The sequence below is a fragment of the Dermochelys coriacea genome, chromosome 22, assembly GCF_009764565.3.
Source record: "Dermochelys coriacea isolate rDerCor1 chromosome 22, rDerCor1.pri.v4, whole genome shotgun sequence".
NCBI lineage: Eukaryota > Metazoa > Chordata > Testudines > Dermochelyidae > Dermochelys > Dermochelys coriacea.
This window is the reverse complement of record NC_050089.1, coordinates 13429186-13449460: the sequence shown is the minus strand read 5'-3', so window position 1 is coordinate 13449460 and position 20275 is coordinate 13429186. Positions and strand designations below refer to the sequence as shown.

Here is a 20275-nt window from a genome sequence, read left to right as displayed (position 1 = left end):
CACAGGAGGACATAGACTGAGAACTACGTCCTCTCACTCCAACACCCCGCTCCCCCCCGACCTGGTCCACAGTGGATTTTCTTGTGAGGTCAATGAGAGCTTTGCATGGAGTTCAAGAGTAGAATGTGGCCTTTATTCAAGAACTAAATTGACCATTATTTATTATGTTTGGCACGTTTTTGTTGCATGCAGCGTTACCCAGTGGAAAGAGCTGCTTGCCATTCTGCCCTTGGTTTCTCCTCTTCTCCCATCCTCTGTTCTTGTCTATCTTCCCTCTGTCTCTCTCGTCTCCTTCCCTGCAACAATTCCTGTTATTGCTCATATTTGAAACTCCATTAGGCTCTAGGCACTGAGATCCCAAGGAAATTAAGAGTAGATATGGAAGTTCACATCTCTCTAGCTGGTGTTTCCGTCGGCAGACTCAGGAATACAGCATTGCAGTGGTTTACACTTAGGTCCCGTTTGGAAGGTTTTTGCCACCCTTTTTTGGGCAAGCAGTGTACTTTTTGTTTTTAATTGGAAAGTTTGGATTGTGCAGTTTTTGAATATTATGCCATGAGAGTCGCTTAAACATCTTTTGTGGGTTGTATTTGGTCCCTGGGCCATGGATTTGACATCTCTGTAATTTAAACAGGTACATGGTGGCAGGAGTAGGAGGAGGAATAGTTCTTGTCAACAGCTGTAGGGGATAGGAAACAAGGACATGCTAGGGTCTTTCTGCATAACTCTGAGACATGCAGAATAGGGAAAACGGATCAAAAACAGGTTAAAGAATGTTTAGATAAATGAGAGAGATTCAAATTGGCAGGGCCTGATGAACTGCACCCTAGGGTACTTAAGGAACTAGCTGAAGGAATCTCGGAACAGTTAGCAGTTATCTTTGAGAACTCATGGGGGATGGGTAAAGATACAGAGAACAGGTGAAGAGAAAATATAGTACCTGTCTTTTAAAAAGGGGAACAAAGAATACTCAGGGAATTATAGACTGGTCAGCCTAACTATGATACCTGGAAAGATACTATAACAGATTATTAAAGAAATTATTAAACAATTTATGTAAGTGCCTAGAGGATAATAGGGTTGAGAAAAATCATGCCAAACCAACCTAATTTCCTTCTTTGACAGGGTTACTGGCCTTGTAGATGCCAGGAAGCAGTAAACAGGATATATCTTGCTTTTAGTGAGGCTTCTGACACAATTTTACATAACATGCTCATAAACTAGGGAAATGTGGTCTAGATGAAGGTTGGTGCACAACTTGTTGAACGATAGTCCTCAAAGCATGGTTCGCTGCCACACTGAGAGGGCATATCTACTGGGGTCAGTCCTGGCTCCAGTCCTATTAAATATTTTCACTAGTGTCTTGGATAAGGGAGTAGAGAATACATTTATAAAATTTGCAGATGACACCAAGCTGGGAGGGGTAGGAAGCACTTTGGAGGACAGGATTAGAATTCAAAACAACCACGACAAATTGGAGCATTGGTCTGAAATCAACAAGATGAAATTCAATAAAAACAAGTGCAGAATACTTCAGTTAGGAATGAAAAATCAGATGCACAATTACAAAATTGGAACTAACTGGCTAGGTGGTAATACTGCTGAAAAGGATCTGGGGATTATAGTGGACCACAAATTGAATCTGAGTCCACAATGTGGTGCAGTTGCGAAAAAGGCGTATATTCTAAGGCATATTAACAGGAGTGCCATAGATGAGACATGGGAGGTAATTATCCCCACTTTACTTGGCATTGGTGAGGCCTCAGCTGGCATGCTGGGTCCAGTTGTGAGCCCCATACTTGAGGAATGATGTGGATAAATTGGAGAGAATCCAGAGGAGAGCAACAAAAATGTTAAAAGGTTTACAGAACCTGACCTATGAGGAAAGGTTAAACAAAGTGGGCATGTTGAGTCTTGGGAAAAGAAGACAGGGGTGCGGGGGGGACCTGTTAACAGTCTTCAGCTATGTTAAAGGGCTCTTATAAAGAGGGGATGGTGATGAATTGTTCTCCATGGCCATTGAAGGTAGGAGGAGAAGGAATGGGCAAGGGAGATTTAGGTTAGATACTAGGAAAATCTTTCTAACTATAAGGATAGTTAAGTTCTGGAATGGGCTTCCAGGGGTGGTTGTGGAATCCTCCTATTGGTTGGACAAACATTTGTGAGAGATGGTTTAAGTTTACTTGTCCTGCCCCAGCGCAGGAGGCTGGACTTGATGACCTCTTGGGGTCCCTTCCCACCCTACATTTTTATGATCCTATGCCGGTGCTAACTTGGGGATTTCAGCTGCTCAGTGTTGCTGCTTTAAAAATCAGACTCTCTGTCACCCGCTGATGGGTAAAATGGGCTCCCATTGTGTCGACGTGGCTCCAAGTCTGAGGAAGAGGCTCTGTTGTCGAGCTGCTGTCAGCATGACATGAGTATGGAGGGGGCTGCATGATTTAAGGCTATTCCAGTGCTGCAGACTGTGTGCACAGGAGTGCAGTCAGGGCTACCCCCTGCCTTTCTGTCCTCTAGCCCAGCTTCATGTGGCTTAAAGAAATGACCTCAGTTCTACGCATGCTGCTCTCCCCACCCCGATCAAGCCCAGAGCTTGGGAGGATTATGCTGGTCTCTGTTACTTTCCTAGCTCAGCAGGCCAATTTCCTCACTCTCATTTTTCATGCTTCTGTTTTTTAACAAGCATCCAAAACAGCTTGAAATTGCTTTTTCTTGAGTGAAATGAAGTGAAACTAAAGCCGTTCAACAGCGAGCTCCAAGCTTCAGGATTGTGGGATCTCAGTGTTTTGTGGCTGCCAAAGCGTTGCGTTACTGTTGGCTTGGGTGGCGGTGGGCTGCCAGCCGGGGTGGGGAGATGCCAATGCAAAGCGCAGTAATGGTGTTCATTAGTTAGCTCGAAGATGCGGAGAAGGAAATGCAAGACCTGCTTTCTGAGGAAGTTGCCTTTGCCTCCAGCCATTCTTGTTTCACGGAGTGGGGGGGCCTTCAGTTTCCAAGCACAGAGAAATGACAGCTGGAAAGAATGCTCCTTGTTCAAAACATGAAAATTACCATCTTCCTCCTAGTTATTTGCTACTAAGTGATTGTGCTTAGAACACATTCCCATTCCAGCAGCTCAGGATCTCACAAGGAACGAGGATTTCCAATGGTTCTTTTATTGTGGGAACATGCTGGGTGCTTTACAATTCGTAAAGGGCCCAAATGTTGTTGCAGAAAATGAATGGAACTTTTGGTTCTCTCCCTTCTGAAATGAAGTAAACCTCATTTTACATCCCAAAGGGGGGCAGTCTTTGTGCTTGGCTAAAAGCAGATGAGGGATTATGGATGTTGAGAGGATGTGTGGTCTTTTGGTTAAGGCAAAACTGGGTTCAATCTCTGCTCTGCCTCAGAGAGCTTAGGCAAGTCTCTTGGTGCCTCAGTTTACCATCTGGAGATAATGATACTTCCCTTTCCCCTACCCTTTGTCTTAGATAGTCCCTGCCTGAAAAGTTTACAATCTTACTCAGTGTTTGTACGGTACCAAGCAAAATGGAGCCTGATCTTGATTGGGGCCTGTGGGCCCTACTTTAATACAAATAATAAATAATACCTTTCCCTGTGGGAAACCTGTATTCAAGTTGCAAGAGATCACGAGTTTGGTGGTCTCCATTTGTTCCCAAGTACTGTGACGCACTGAATTTTCCAAGTGCCTTTGGAGTCCACGTGGAGCCTATGTTCACAATGGCAGTTCCTGTCATTGTTTTTCAGCTGCATCTTTGGTTTAGAAATATGTTTCATGCAGCTTCTAAACAAAAGCAAACCCACCAGCTGCCTTTTCTTAAATAGAGTGAATTGAATACTGCACAGGCAGCACTGGTAAGATTCCATTTGATTCCACAGACTCTGCTGTGTTACCAGCAAGCTACTTGAATTATAGGGCATCTCAGGAGTGTCCAGATAACGCATACTGGATCTATGTGCTGTCCATGGCCTCTCACTCAGCATGTTATAAATCACAGATTTGACCGTTGCTGCTGCTTATCCAGCCTTTTGCTGCTTGGCAGGCATTTGCATTGATGGCATTAGTTATACATCTATCAAGGCTGATGGTTTCCCAGCAATGTAATCTGAAAGAGATAAAGCTTAAAATTAGCTTTGGTATTCAGAATGAAACACCCTTGCCCCAGCACCAATTTCTAGAAATTTCTAAAGATTGCATGGCTTTTCAGTGGAATTTTCGGCGCTGATGATGAAGGAAATGTATCTTATTTTTGCACTCCTTATTTAAACAAGGAATTAATGTTATCTGCTCAGTGGAAGAATACATGCACTTAAAATGTACCAATTTAGCAGTACTACAGCAATTAGCAGCCAAACAAAAGGATACTAATTTGATACAGCCATCAAGCCTGTCTCACACAAGTGCTCAGTTGGTCCAGTTGTAGCAAAGTGCTGCTGCTAAACCCTAGTTCCCAACCCAAGAGGGTCGGGGTAAACATCCCTCTGAAGATTGACAGCCTGTAGCAAGTCACCTGGCAGGACACAGGATGGTTCAACCCGTCTCTAATTTGAGATGCTGTAGCAGAAGAGCAATATGCTGAAACCCTAGAGCCAATTGGGGTTTCTTTCTGTCTCTGCTGTAGGGATTCTGTTGGGGGAGAGGGGAGGAAGAACATGCTTCCTAAAATGAGTAGACATTAGGAAAATGGAAAAGCCAAGTGCAAAGCAGTTATTGCCTCTTAGCATCTCCTTTGCTGCTCTTCCGGGGCGGGGAGTTTTGGAAGAACTGCCCTGTGCAACCTCCCCATGGCTTGAATTGTTTGCCTTTTGGCCCATAACATCTAGGAGTAACCATCTTTTCATAATCACTGCCATTACAGCAGGAAAGGAGAGTGGGGAAAGAGTTCTGAACTAGTAGGGCTGATTGCTCTAAAGCCGGTAATCCTGACACAAAACAACTTTGGTTTGACTGATGAAGAAAAGGCAGAATGGAGTCTGGTGTGTCTGTCTCATTGCTGTTCCCCCACATTAGACATGAGGCCCTAGTCCTATGCATCAGCTGTTCTTTTGTGGCACTTCAAAACATGTCTTCTAAATGATCGCTTTAAAACCAGTCTGTTTTTCCCTTTTGGTTTCAGGTCTTCAAAGCTGTTCCGTGCTTTCTATGTCCCTTTCCTGTCCGAGTGGCATACGTCGTATGCAAACTACACCATCCTTAAACCCCGGAAGTCAAAGCAAGCCAGGAAAAAAACAGGAGGCTAGCGACACACCTGCGGACCAAAAAGGATCAACCTGTATTGTCGGCCAGCTGCTTAAACCTTCCTAGAAAAAAAAAAATGCTTGTAAGATTCATTAATAAAGGTTTCCCACCCAGTTATTTCACTCCGCGAGCCTCCAGCGGAGAAGAGTACATCATCTGCTCTCCGTTCTGTTACTCTCTGCTCTGCCTGCACAACCCGTTTTCAGAACGTATTGGTAAGAAACAGTTTGAAAATCCAGCAGCTGCCTACCTGCATTATTATTAGACAGAGCAGAGCAAAACTGAACAGCAAGAAATGACTGTTAGACTGTGCGCCAAGGTACTGCCTGGCACCAGGAAAATGCACAGCCGCACACTCTCTCAGTAGTCCTCATCTGCTAAATATCTGCTTGCCTACTCCTAGGAAACATTATTTGCAGATAACAGCATTTGGGGAAAGAAACCAAAAACAAACCCCAAAAACAGCAGCACAGCAGAGGCAATGACTCTCTGAAATGCTAAGAATCTCAGCAAACAAGACTTCAGAGTAGCAGCCGTGTTAGTCTGTATTCACAAAAAAGAAAAGGAGTACTTGTGGCACCTTAGAGACTAACAAATTTATTTGAGCATAAGCTTTCGTGAGCTACAGCTCACTTCCATACCATAGAGAAAAATCCCTCAGATCTCCCTGTCCAGGAGATACTTTCCAAGGAGAAACTTGCACTTTCAAACAAACTGTGATTTTTTGTTAGTTATCTGTTTTAATGGGATGTGATTTCATTTGCCTTGAGTTCTATTTTCCTGGTTATGATCCTAGATATTGTTAAAACACGGGGGCTTCATTTAATCTTATTTATTACTCTGTGTGTGTGTGTGTGTGTGTGTGTGTGTGTTTAAAGAAACATTTAATGTCCTTTTGAATTCTTGTTTCCAATGTGTAAAATGTATGGAAACCATCTATGGGGTAAAAAGGGTTAATAATTATTGTGATTCAGTTTCCCAAATCTACGAGGATGCGTACAAGTTCCCTTTTGTCAAAGACCTTCCGGAACGATGATGCAGTATGGAACAATACCTGGGTTTTTACAGTCCTGTACTATATTATGAACCAGATTACATCAGTCTCGTAGAAACCAGTGCAGGGGTCTGAGAGGGGGAATGTGGGTGAACTTTCCCTCAGGGCAGAGGGACAGACAGCACAAGCTCTGTGCCCAACCTAAACCCTATTCCGAGGGTTTAAATGGAATTTAGTGGTGCGTAAGCTTGGAGCCTTGCCCGTGGATGGCCCATTTCATCCTGTGTAAATAGCACATGCACCAGAGAGAGCAGATGAGATTGGCTGTATGAGAGACTGGTGCAGAGAATGGTCTGTGAATAGGTTTGTCCCTGTGTGGAGATGCAGTGCTGAAGTGGTTGAACGGTGAGTGTATATGATGGAAAGCATACACCAGTGGCTGTGTAGGGCAGGTGGATCTTTCAGCACGTTTGCAGGTCAATAGCTGAGCAAGCTGCTGTACCGAGGTCAAAAGGGAAGACAGTGCAGCAATGTGGTTCTGATTTTCATGACACTATTGGGTCAGAGCCGGAGAAGCCAGGAAAGGAAATAGTGCAACACTCAGAGAACCATGCATGGCTTTAATCTGGAAAATTACATTTGAAATGTAGTAGAGGACACTGGACTTCCCTTTGTTCAGTCCCGTGCGCTCACTAGGGATGAGTATTGATGGAATGCTTACCTCACCACTCGGCTACATTTCCTCCTGCACAGTTGCAGGGTTGCCCCAGATATTTTATTTAACTCTCTCACCTTTAAAAAAACAAAAACAAAAAAAAAAACTGCAGCAGGGACCAGAGGAGGAGGAGAGGTAACAATATGCACGTGGTGCTCAGCATGTTCTGAGAAACAGGCTCTTTCAAGATGTCCGATTTGTCACCCCAAATCACTAGTCGCTTCTGAAACTCTTGGCCAGGTGGTGGTGATTCTTGGGCTCCTCGGCTCCAGGACTGTGGGAGCTAGTAAGTGGCTTCCTTCAGATATGTGATAACATTAAGGAGTCTTCCTCTAAGTCTTTCTAGTTATTGCTGTGGATGTGTAGGGTTCCATGTAGTGAGCGAGCGGGAAAGCCGGTTGGCCAAGCCATCAGTTCAGAGCCTTAATGCTCTCATTAAGGTCTGAATGCCACAATGACTGCCTTGTTGACTCTGTAAATGCTGTAAGTGTTGTTTCTCTGCTTTGCTGTAATTTCATGCCTGAGGACCTTGTTACTTTAAGTAAAAGTCACCCTGCAAGCTGGTGGTGCAGAACCTTCCTCCACCCAAGTTTGGCTTAGTATTCAGCACACTTAGACAAACCGGTTCTCTAGATCTTGTTTCTTTAGTCAGGTTGACAGTGTACCCGTTGTGATCAACAGAAAGGCATATGAAGTGTCTGTCACTTGGCTGAGGAAAAGATGGCATGTGGGACTCCAGACTAAACTGACATGCAGCTGAAATGCAGGTGGAGGTTGCTGTGTGAAAGGGCATCAAGTATTTTGATTTTGCATTTTGTTGTTTTTTAATTAACTTCACTACATTGAAGGCAAATGTTAGACTGTACAAAGCATGATCAGTAAAAAGCTCCTGCATGCCTTTTTGTTGCCTGGGTGATTGATACATTAAGGATGAAATTCTCCCTTGTGCAGAGGAGCAGCACAAAGCCTGTGCATTATTAAAATCCTGTTTCGAAGGCTTATGTGGGACATACGTGGCATACAGGATTTGGGCTTGCCCTCTGTAGAGGGGTGCTTTTTACCCTGTGCAAACAGTGTCTGTCCCTATAGAGTCTTTGGTATAACAACATTGGAATTTCCCTCTTAAAAATCTCAGTCTTTACAGTAAACTAATGTCTTAAATGTCGTAGGTAAATTTGCCTGGGAGACAAAACTGCAGTGTTGCAGGTCAACACTGCATGTCAGCTTAATGCTCCCATTTGTTTCTTTTTAATGGTTTCCCCACCCCATATGTTAACATTCCTTTAATAAGGCTCTGTGTCACATCAGTGAATCTAAACCAAAACTGCCATCCTATTTGCTTCCCCCACCAGTGTTTCCATCTATAAATGGAACACTGAAACAAGGAACACAGTTAGACAGTCTATTGCGTACTTCTCTTTGGTGGTGTCTCACTGTCCCAGCCTTTACTGTCATGTTTACTGTGAAAAGATAGTCCAGGAAACATCTGTTTTCAATTATTGTGCCTGCTCCACCCTTTCTTCCCGTTTTAATTCCTTTTTGCGGACCCTGACAGCTTCACGTTAAATAGGAGTGATCAGCATCTCTGAGAAAAAGGCAGCAACCACCCTGTTGCTGTATGAAGAACTGCACTTGGGTCATATTAACAGATGTTGATTTCCCATGTATTGGAAGGTGAAGCCAGGAACACTCACAGGTGGTGGTATCATATTTGCTTCATGGTAGCACTGAGAGGCTCTAGTCAAGATAGAGGCCCAATTTTGTTGGTCGATCCCACGTCCTGAAGTGCTTACAACTGAAACAGACAAAGGAAGCTTTATTAGCCCCATTTTACAGGTGAAGCACAGTGAGATCAAGGACTAACCCATGGTCATATAGGGAGTCAGTGGAAAAGATGGGAATCAAACTGGGTCCTAGTCCAGTGGCTTAACTCCCAAGCCATCCTTCCTTGGACCGGGGAGAGCCTAGCAGCCCTACAGGCCCAGAAAGAAGAGTCTAGGAAACCGCAGGTCTCCCTCACTTCCTTTCCTGCTGGAGCAGTGTTTTCACATCCACCTACCACAGCAGTCTCCGGAAGCTCCTTTGCAGCTGTAGTGCGGCGCAGAGGCATCTGGAACGCCCACACGAGACCATTGCTCTGGAAAGGTAACGCTGCTCTTAGTGGTGCTTTCATCATGGGAATACAGAGCAACAGGTAAACTTTCTGATAGGAAAATGTTAAGGCTCCCTTCTGTTAATAATTCATAGGTCAGAGCTGTTGGGCTTTGCGCATCGCTGACATTTAAGCAAATAATCAATAATGAGAAGAGAACAGTACTTTTAAATAAATGCATTCAGTGGAATGAGCTGCCCGAGGAAGCCGCGCTGCACAATGTGTCTTCATGTGTAATGGGGGGGGGGTGTTGGGATGGGAGGGAAAGAGCAGTACTGACTGCTGGGATTTCCTAACACCTTCCTGCTTTCTCAGGATAAATTACCTTGCTTTTGAAATGGATTTGCAGAGATTTCCAAAAATGATGGCTTTCTCTTTGTAAAAGGTTCCATTGTTTGCTTGGTGCTTATACAATTTTTTTGTTTTGTTTTCTTTTGACCCTAATAAAATTAAACTTTGTGATCTAGTTGTGGGCTAGGCAATTTTCATATGGTTAATTTATGACCCATTTAAAAAAAAAAAAGTAAGGTCTTGTGATTTGCAAGCCTTATGGGTGAAGGATTAAACCTGCAAATTGCTAATCTGCTTCCATCTGATTTCCAAGTCTTTATCAAGTCACTGTAGGTTCAGCAACTCACAGGCAGGAACCAGGACTCAGAGGGGGGCCAAGGCCAGACCCATTGCCTCACAGGTTGGTGCTCTGTCCTGCCATGCAGACAATCTGAGTTTGACTTCCTGGTCCATTTCCAGTCTCAGGATGAGGAAGGGATACTTCATAGATATTATGGATGGAGAAACAACTCATTGGAATCTGGCTAGAGAGACTGATGGTTCTCTGCTGCATTCTGATTGGCTGTTTGAAACAGAAGACATCATAGTAATGTGTCAACTATCAATAGTGCCTGGCTTCACACGCACAAAATCCCATTGTGTCTTCATTGTCTATTTGGGGTGGTAGTGGGTGGGCGAAAGACAGGGTGCTTGGTGAGGCTGAGAGGTGATGAGGTCATCATGGCTGGTGATGGGGGACATACAGGGGTGAAGGAGAAAAAGCAAGTTTACTATTGCCCCTTTATTTGAAGGGTCAAGCTGTTCATTCACAGCAATGGTTTATGACCCTATCCGCCACTTGTAAACGTGCTGGAAGAGCTGGGTATTTGGGGGACAAGAAGGGGGGTGTAAAAGGAATCTCTGGGTGCCCTGCAGTTAAGACTCACTCATCCATTAGTGTTTTTAGCTTAGTGTTTCCAAACCACTCAAGGCATGTGCCAACAGCTCTCTAGCTGTAGCTTAATTCTGTATTAGATCATCCAGTTTTCCTTTGTTTGCCAGGATATGGACCATTGACTATGGGAATGCTGGGGAAGGGAGATATACAGGTTCCAAAATACACTGATGGAAAAAACTGGTTTCTGCAAAGTAAGTTTTTCTCCTTGTGTCCTAAGGCGGGAGTTTAGGTGCATTTCAGTTCAGGTCCTTTGTTGCATGTGTACTACCAATACTCAAATGAAACATACTCCCAAAGCCAGATCGATGGATATGTTGATCATTAATGTGATGTGTGTTTCAATACATATTTGCTGCTTTTCGAAGAAGACGGCTTGTGCAGATCTGCAGTGGGATGACTATAATTTCTCTTTACTAATGAGGATTTCTCTTGGCCAGAGTTCTTCTTTTCATTTATTGAGAAGAATTTTGTGAAATAATTCAATGCACATAAAAGTCAGAGGCTGGATTAGCGGGATGTTGCAGGTCAGGGATGAGGTGCACGGGAACTTAGGAATGGAGTAACGGTGGGTGCTGAAGTTCAGGACTGAATGTGTTGTCAGAGCTGTGGAAAGCCTCAGGATTAGCAGCAGGGAGTGCTGCAGGTCAGAATTCAGGTGCAGCTGGCAGAGCTGTATGAGTTCAGGACAGGACTGAGGTGCATTGACAGCTGTTCTGTTTTATACAGAACTCATTTGAAAGCTGATTTCACTGTTTGGTAGGAAATTTTGAATACACAGTGAGTGAACTGCCTTAACTGAGGACATTTTATGACCAACGTAGAAAAGTCCAGTAAAACTGTAGAAAAATGAGTTTATTTCCAATATGGACCTTGCCAAGGTACAGATATACAAGCCACTTAACGCAGCCGATTCTTCTGCCCTGCTCTCTACATGGGATAAAGACACCTATACTTGTAATCCTGGGCCAGCAGTTCTAAATGGACAGACTCTTGATATCATTCCAATGGGGAGATGAGATCAGTTCCTTTCTGATTGCTGCTCACCTTAGAGAATGTGCGAGGGCTGGGAGTCTGAGATAGGTGCCCCAAAAAACAGACAGTCCAAGTACTGGATGCCACGTCATGCCAAGCAAAATGCAGGCGATAGGTTGCTTATTTATTTAGTCACTGTAGAAGGGATCAGCACCACTGTGAAAAGCAGCTGTGGTAATGAAATTCTCCTTTTTACTCAAGCTCCTGTTTCTGGAGAAGACAGCTGTGAATTTCATTCCCCTTCAGCATCTGAGCGTCATCCCAGCCCCACTGAGATTCAGTGCATGTCCCTGTGAATAACTGCACGTCACTATTCGCTTGCACGGAGAGGCACTAATGGGGCCCCAGCTGTCTCCTTCACAAACTCCAGCTGTGACTGCAGAGCAGCAAAAAAGGTCAGCCTGGATGGGAGAGATGAAACAGCATAACAACGAGGACCCAGGCTGATGTGTCCCCTCTGCCTTCCCCCTCCCCCAGTCCTCTCTAGCCACTGATTGCTTGCGAGAACACCTGTAACTCAAACCTGCAGTTATTGACTCGCTGGACCATCGGAGTGTTCCAGGACAGGGCTGAGGTGCATTGGCGGCTGTGGTAGACAGCACTGTCGGAGACTGAGAAATGTGGATGCTGGGTTCTAATCCTGGCTCTGAGGGGCAGCATGGGCTCCGGCTAGCTGTGGGGCTGGGACTCCTGGATTCTGTTTTGAGCTCTGTTGCTGCTGACTTGTTACTTAGGTTCATGAAGCATGTTGGAGAGGTTAAGCCTAAAAAGGATTTAAAAGGCAGACTCCTAATGTCACCTGGAAGAACGTGACAAACTCCTTGTTTTACCAAGGTGTAAATAAGAGGCTGTTTTCATTTTTTTCTGTTTTTAATAGTCCCTTGTTCTTGTCATAGGCACAATGCTCATCCTGCCTGGGATGAGCAGTGGGGAGCCTGTGGTCCCCTTCTCTGCATTGTATATGTATGAGGAGCCCCTGTGGGGTTTCTTCAGCATAAGTCGTCCTGTGGAGAACTGGGCTGTGACTAGAGCACAATTCCATCTGGATAATGAAGGGGGGGTCCCACACCAAGGATGTACTGCCTTAGAGCACCCTATCCAGAGGCTGCCCTGTTCAGTGTACCCCAGCCAGGATCTCCTTCCCCACACAGCACCTGAGTCTGAAAGAACCAGCAGGGTCATTGAGTGCCACAGGAAATGGATTCCACTATGAAATACTGAGGCATCATCCTTTGCTACTGGGAAGTGTTGGGCTCAGCCTGGAAGACAATTGGTGCAGAGCCTGTGGAGAGATCCCTACAGTTCAGTCCTGCTGAAGCTATGAGCAGCTGTCACCATCATTGTCCCGCAGCTCTGGGCAGAGCGATGGTCCCAGAACGCTCTGGGTGACTCAATGAGCATGAGGTGAAGCCTCTCTTACCTGGGAAGAAGGCAAGTGGGGCAATGGAGGTGGGGTGCTAAGTCCCCCACAAGTCGGGCTAACAGGATTGGCAAAAAGATTCAAACTGACCAAAAATCTGCAGGAAAATCTCAGCCTGGCCCAAGCCTGAGCAGCTGCTCACTGACTCGTTTAATTCTGTGGCTGAAAACAGCTGTTGAACATGGAGCAGGGTCTCTGCTCAGGCCATTGAAGTTCCTGTTCCCTTCCCATCTGATCAGTTGCACTTCTCAATTACATGGTGCTGAAGGCTGTACCCTCCACCCCTGCATATATCCCATTGTTCAAAAAGCATGCTCCCTAGGAGGCAGCGTGGGCTAATGGATAGAGTATTGCACTGGAACTTGGGAGAGCCGGGTTCTAATTTTGGCTCTGCTGTGATCTTGGGCAAGTCACCCTTAGCTGTGCTTCTGTTTCCCCTCTTGCCCGATATCTGTTCAGAATGCAAATGCTTCAGGATTGGGATTGTTTCTCACACTGTGTTTATACAATGCCTAGCACAGTGGGGACCCTGATCTCAGTTAGGTTGTAATACAGATAAATAGTAATAAGTGCTATGGGTCAGGAGCAGGGAAGGCTTTGCATAGCCAAAAGATGTGCCTGTCTATCTCTGGATGTTCTCTCGGTGGTTCTTAGTTCAGTTCCCAGGAGCAGGGAGCCAGTATGATGGGCATATTTACCTGGTTTACCGGAGGAGCCCTTCAGATTAGTTTGCAAATTCCAGTTTGCTAAAATGTCCCTGTCCTGATTACCCCACTCAGGATAGATGGCGCCTTGAGTGTCCTGCTGGCAGGGAACCAGAGTGCAGCTGCACAGAGTCCCTTTTCTAATTCATGACTTCTCAGGAACTCGTTCTGGGGACTGGCTGCTTTATGCAATACTGTATGAATCATGCAATAAACAAGTCCAAGCCCTATTATTAGACTTTGGAAACTGCTTCCTTAGAGACAGTTTTGCTTATAAGTATCAGTGATTATCTCTCTCTGGCTCTTCACTAGGGATGCTGTCATGAAAAAAAAAACCTTTGTTGTGAGCTCTTCAAGGCAGGGACTGTTTCTTATTATGTGTATATACCCAGCATCTGGCATAATGGAGCTGCGATCATGTTTGGTACCCCTAGGTGCTACCCTAATACAGATAATAAATATTCCCTATATGACAAATCAATACCTAGCCCAGCTCCCGCCCTCGCCCTCCTGTCTGTGCTGAATCTATTTCAGCTTGCTACATTGGTTTGACCCAAGTGCTTTTAAGCCCTATGGGTCTTGGCTTTAGATTCTCTGGCAATGATGATCCTGCATTTTCTGCATTGAGTGTTTGTCCAAGTACCCGGAGCAAAGCTTTTCTTCAGTGTACAGGACTCTTATTATCATTATTAGTTACCAGCACAGAGTTAAATTCTTAACAAGACACAGAATCCAGGCAGCCTGAACAGATCCGAGTCTAATCCAGACAGGCACAGAGTAGATGGGAATCCCAAGAAGGGGATACAGTCCGAATTTAAAAAAAAAAAAATACAGTTGTTGATTTGTGGCTTGTGTCAGAGGTGAAGCATCAAGAGAAGCTGCTGAGCACTTTGTTCCCTGAACCACAACATCGCAGCCCTGCGACCACCTCCGAAGTAGGCCCCCCCTCTCAACACACCTGTAATTTAGAGTCATACGGTTGGCGCTTCAGTAGTGACTGTTCGGGTTGTTGTTGTCGTCAGACCCTTGTCACCTTGTCTGCAACGTTCTCAGCCGTGGTTGATCACTGGTTCTGCTCCACCCATGGTAGCAACTGTGGAAGCTTAGGGTAATCCGAGCCTGGGCCTTGCCATTGCAGTGTTTGATCCAGCACAAACGTAAATTCATGTTGATTCCCCACCCCTGGCTCTATATCTTCCAGTCCTGCTGCTGGTAGTGGAGTAGCCCCAAGGGTGCGGATTGTGGCTATGAAGTTGTTTTGTTTGGTGTGGACGCAGCCTAAGATCAACTGCTGGTGTTATGGGTGCCAGTGACTGGCAGCTTATTTGTTGATCTGAAGCAGCCGCCTCTGTAGGGCGAGATGGGAGTGGAGGCCGCCATGTCTGTAGTGCCTCTTCCCCGGATGACAGCATGTGCTCCTTTCCATCTGGCTGACCTGCATAGGGAGATTGTTATGGAGCAGATGAGCAGCGAGCAAAGGAGCCAATTCCAAAGCAGGAACGTGACCCCAAGCACGGACCTGACTCAACTTCCTCCAGCGATTCCAGAAGGATAACAGAGAAAGCCAAGGGGCTGTAAGCCCTGCTGGGCTCCCTTTTTATTGCATTTTCTGCTTTCCCTGCTGCCACCGCCACTTCAGAAGGAGCCACATGTTCTGGCAGCTCCCGGGCTTCACTTGTCCCCAGCCCGGACCAGTGAGCAGGTCCCACCCAGCTGAGAGAGCGGTGGGTAATCTCCTCACCAGGGAGATGGAGCCCGGAGCTGTTCAGCAGCAGTGAGTGCCACTGAGGTGACTTGGAGGCAATTCTGTGCAACTCATAGGCTGAACTCTCTCCTCTTGGTCAGGTATCAGGGCTTAGGGTGGGTGGTGATGTGGGGGATGAGAGGTGGAGCTGGAAGTGTAGGAGGGAAACTGAGGGCGAGATTTGGGGATTCTGCCCCACAAACTCCATATTAGTTTCGCACCACTGGCCTTGATTGCTAGCAATGGCTGGCAGCTCTTCCTTGTTCTCTACTCCACCCCAGCAATCAGCGCACGGTTAATGGATTGGGGGTAGGGGGTGAAGGGTTAATGTTTTAGCTGCCTTTGCTGTCCCTCCACCCAGGATCTGACCCATTGCCAAAGCCCTGACGTGAACCTTGCTGAGGGTTTTTTTTCCTTTTAAAACTAGAAATGGCTAAAAAGGGCTGCTTCTTTTTTTTCTTCTCCAAACTAGCAATGTATAAAACGCCATTTCCAAATGAGTGACCAAGCCCCATCCCCAGGCAGAGGAGCAAGATAGGTAGATGGGGCAGGCAGTGTGAGAATTGATGCTCTGGAGATGGTTCAACCAGCCCCCACTAGAGGGCGTCCTGCTCTAAGAGAAGTGGGCGAGGGACAGGATGGTTCTGGCCCCTGTGCTGGGGGGGGGGGTTGGTTTGATTCCTGCCCTGCTGTGGGGATTCTCTCGCTATGCTAGAAACTGGGACAGTGGGGCTGTGACTTCAGTAGCAGAGGCTACAACTTTGCAGTTGTGCCTCAGGGATGATGTCCTCATTTGCTCCTGGCTGGGATCCTACAGACATGGGGAGCTCCCTTGCTGCCCTCCAGCAGCAGGAGAACAGCCTGGCATTTCCTCTCCTGAGCCGAAGGTGCAATGGCTGCAGAACATCCAGCCCCTTGAATTCCTTCCTGTTCCTGTCCCTGACCCTTCCCCACAACTCCTAGCGGTGGGGCGGGGACGAGGCTTCGCCATCAGGTGCTGTGCATCCCGTGGCCATAAAATGAGCCTGACCCAAAGGAGATGCTCTAGGATGGCGCAGGATGCTCAAAAGGGGCTGAGGAGAGCTCGGGAGACCCAGGCATCCAACAGGACGCATGCCAGGATGGTGCAGCGCAGGGACATGGGAAAGATGGTTTTGTGCTAATTGCACCTTCACATTCACCTGATCTGGGAAGCTGGAGGGGGTGCTGATTGCTCCATGAGTGAGGTGGTTTTTCTCTGGTTGCTGTAGTAACTGGGGTTTCTTTTGTCTGTTTCTGTCACTCTGACTCAAGCGAGTGCAAAGATGGCAGAATTCACTGCAGTTTCTGATGAGTAGGGCAGCTGCTCTCAGACTGGCTAGATGCCCACCTGGATAAATCCCACCCCGAGGGTCAGTGCCTTGGCTCCTCCCAATTAGTTGCAACTCAGGTTCTTTTCTATGGCTGCTGTAAATGTCCTTTCCTCAGTAGGTTCCAATCTGGGAGAGGCTCCTAGGAGCAAGTTAATCTTGCCGAGTTCCTGATCCCTAGATGCATGTCACAGTGTGCTGTGTCTGTCTCTGAGAACAGGACCCAGCTGGAATGAGCTGCACAAGTTCAGTCCCATCGCGGTTCATCAATTCCCCTCGTTTATCAAAGGAATGAGTAGAATGTATCAGGCCCTGAGTGGCAGGGGTGAGTAAGCAACACACGGCTTGCTGTGCCACTTGGTCTGAGCCCAGCCTGCAATGTGATGCGCTCCAGGCTAGTCTGCTCCTAGCTTTGAGTCTCCCATCTCCTCTTCAGTTGGCTCGGGAGAGCATGCTGGCTTCCTGAAGTCCTGGAAATCAGTGTGGAACCTTTTTGTTTTGTGTCGAATTCCTATGCAGGTTGGATGGCAGCCCAGCTGGGAGAGAGCCCCCTGTGGAGCTGAGATACTGGTATTTGTGATCTGCAGAGTTCCTCAGACAAAAGACGTTGAAACCTGCAAACCGTTGATAGTAAAATGGTCAATCAAGGCAGGAGATGCTGTCGCTAAAGAGACTAGGAATAGCGAAATTCCTGACGCTGTCCAATACCCTGGGGAATCTCCTTCATCCACTGCAGAGAGGACTAGTGTTCATGGTTAGAATGCAGGAAAAACGAAAATCTTATCTAGGGCCACCTGCCTCCCAGCAGAGCAAGTAACCCGGTTTTTAGAGCAAACTGGGAGGCTTTGCTTTCTAATGGGGATTATCCCTGGATTTCATTTACTCTAGTGTTGGGAGATTATCATCAGTTAATCAGTAACTGAAAGGAAAATAATGATTAATTGCTTGACTTCAGTTAGCCTGCCTTCTCCCCTGCCTTGCAAAATCTACTGCCGTGTTTATCTTTCTGGCAGCCAAAGATAAGTAATTATTCCCATTTGGTCAGGGGCCAAGACAGAGTCCAAAACATTCCTAAAAAGCACTTGTCTTTCTGCTGCAAACTTCCCAGCAATAACAGGACCACAGACTAGAGGTGAAATTCCCATCCCTGGAATTAGTCAAACTTGGCTCTTGGGAATGTCCTGTCAGGAACAATCCTGAAATGGCCTTGAGTGGGCTGTAGGGAACAGTCATGCCCTGGACAGGGAAGAGCTGGAGGATTCCTGTGCACTTTAATCTACTCCTATTTCAAAGTGGGATAGATTAAAATGTATTACAGAACTTTTAGTGTGCAGCAGCAGGATCCACACAGACACTTAGTGCACGGCAAGGTAGCGTGGGGTAGATTTACAAGCTGTAAGCATCCTTCCAATTTCTAAATTCTGTGTTCCTTGAAAAGGCATGGGAGACGGACATGAGACAGATTGCACGCTGTACAACTTGGATCATCTTTGACATCATAAAAATGCCAAATGAGCCCCTAGAATTCTAGCTCGAGAGGGATGACACAGCTTTGCAGTAAAGTATTTTCTCCTAAACATAGAGAGAGAAAAGATAGCATGGCACTGACGGGTGCTGTATTTCCTGTGAATTCAAGGTTATTTGTATGGCATCTTAAATGTCAATTGCTGCGTTAATGATTTACAGGGATAGCTGCATGCCTGCGTCAGAGCCTTGGTTGTGAGGAGGAAGACTTTGCTGCTGCTGGAGTTGTCTCATCCCCCCCAAATGCCCTTGCTTCATCTCGCTGCTTTGCGTGGTGGTTGCTGTGTCAGGTAGGCCACAGCTCTGATTGCATTTCAATCCAGCTGACTTGGGACAGCTGGTGAGCGTCAAAGCAAGAGGCTTACTAGACAGGTTTCTACGGAACTTGAAACAAATGGCTTTACTGAGATCCTGGTGTGTCTTTGCACCTGGTCCTGGTGCTCAGAGTAACTTCTCTGTTCATTCTCCTTCTGTTATTTTAAATGAAGTTGCTTGAACATTAAATCCTGATGCGGGATAGCATGTTCAGTCCTATGAGCCTTAGTTTGCTGCAGACACACATTAAACAGTTCAGCCTCTCATAAGCACACCAAGAGAAGAAACAAATTAGAGAAGAAAGATAGTCCAGGGGTCAGGGCCCTGGTCTAGGGCTCAGGAGACCTAGGTTCAATTTCCTGCTCTAAGCTTCCTATGTGACCTTAGGCAAGTAACTTAGCCTCCCTGGGACTCAGTTTCCCATCCATACAATGGGGATAATAGGAAGATCCTGCCTTCTGAGGGTGCTATGAGGATAAATTAAAGTTTGGGAGATGCTCAGTTACTGTGATAATGGGGGACGTATTCTGTCAGTTTCCAACATGTTGCCAGCTTGCACGCATTTCCTAACATCTGAACGCAGACAGGCTTAGAGGTGCTTTTATCTGTGAACTGAGCTTTTTTTCATAGTGGTCTTTTGATACCAGTTTCCAGAAATATTCTTTGTTTACCGATTCTAATCTCTGTATTCTTACTAAGCTGCAGGCACAATCCTCTATGCCAGAAAAGCCCCAACAGCAAAGGGAGTGTACTGGTTTCTTCCAATCAACCAGTCAATATTTGCTCTTCCAGGCAAGCTGTTAAAAATGCTGTCGCTCTCTTGTTTTGAGGTTTGTTTCTCCTCTCCTGCTGGAACGTTGCCCCAGAGCCGCTCAGGGTTGGCAGTCTTGTCTATGAAGCAACCGTGCCACAGACATTCACCGAAGGCTGAATGTGTGGGCTGCCTCTAATGATCTCCGGGTCACATTTTGCTTTGTGTTTGGTGCATGGAGAGGACGTCCAGCCCATGCTTCATATGCTCCAAGGGAGGCTGCTGTTCAGGAAGGATAGCAAAAAGAGAGAGCTTATTAAGTCTAAGGGTGATATTCTGGCTCCACCGAAGTCCCTGACAAAACTCTGATTGGGAGTTTAACAGGGCTAGGATTTCACCCTGAGTGTTCAGCCAGGGGCAGCTAGACAAGGCAGAAGTGGAGATGTTGCGTTGTGAAAGTGAAACACCTGCTAACAGCTCCACAGACACGCATGGAGTGGAGGTGAAGGTAGCTGTGTGATAAAAGCCACAGTAAAATCCAGTGTGTCAAGTGAAAGACGCTGACTTGAGCACTGCTCACCAAAGCTGTCATACTGTCATGATGCAAGCTTTTCCTTGCAGTGAAGAGGCACCCTGAGGCAGATGTCAGTACCGTGGGGTGGGTGCTCAGTTAAACTATAGAATCAGGTCCTTGTGTGTCAAACTATACACATTGGGAGGCCTCTGCGATGGAGCTGGGGAATCCTGACCTATCCATTCCCTTGCATTCTTGGCTCTAAATGCAGGGGAATGGTGACTTTCTCTTGGTGTTCCTAGTCATCCTCCTTTCTGATGAAAGTGAATTGCTAGCACCAGTTCACTGCGGTGATTAGGGATGGAAGGTTGGATTTCAAACGTGTATAATTGATATAAGGGCGCACATGCTCTTTGTGTGGGTGGTGCATCCTAGATCATTTTAGGGTCCTGTTCTCATAATGTTGGGCAAACTGTTCACAAACTTGTCTTTGCTTCTGGCTGAACTATTGTGAATTCTCTTTGTGCACCTTCTGCTTTGCCAGCAGCCACTGCACAGGGCTTTCTGATGGCAGAGAGATGGCAATCATAGGCG

At 46.3% G+C, this 20275-nt stretch overlaps 1 protein-coding gene across 7 annotated transcripts in view; it reads left to right on the top strand.

The window, feature by feature from the left end:
- ALG9 (ALG9 alpha-1,2-mannosyltransferase) overlaps positions 1-20275 on the top strand; it is a 96423-nt gene that overhangs the window by 44977 nt on the left and 31171 nt on the right. For 5 of the 7 annotated variants that reach the window (XM_043501008.1, XM_043501006.1, XM_038380784.2 and 2 more), the window contains one exon: positions 5118-5677. The exons of the other annotated variants lie outside the window; for them this stretch is intronic. In XM_043501008.1, coding sequence (XP_043356943.1) covers positions 5118-5241 — 124 coding nt within the window. In that variant the 3' untranslated portion in view covers positions 5242-5677. Of the gene's footprint in view, positions 1-5117; positions 5678-20275 lie in introns of those variants that run through there. 7 annotated transcript variants of the gene reach the window in all.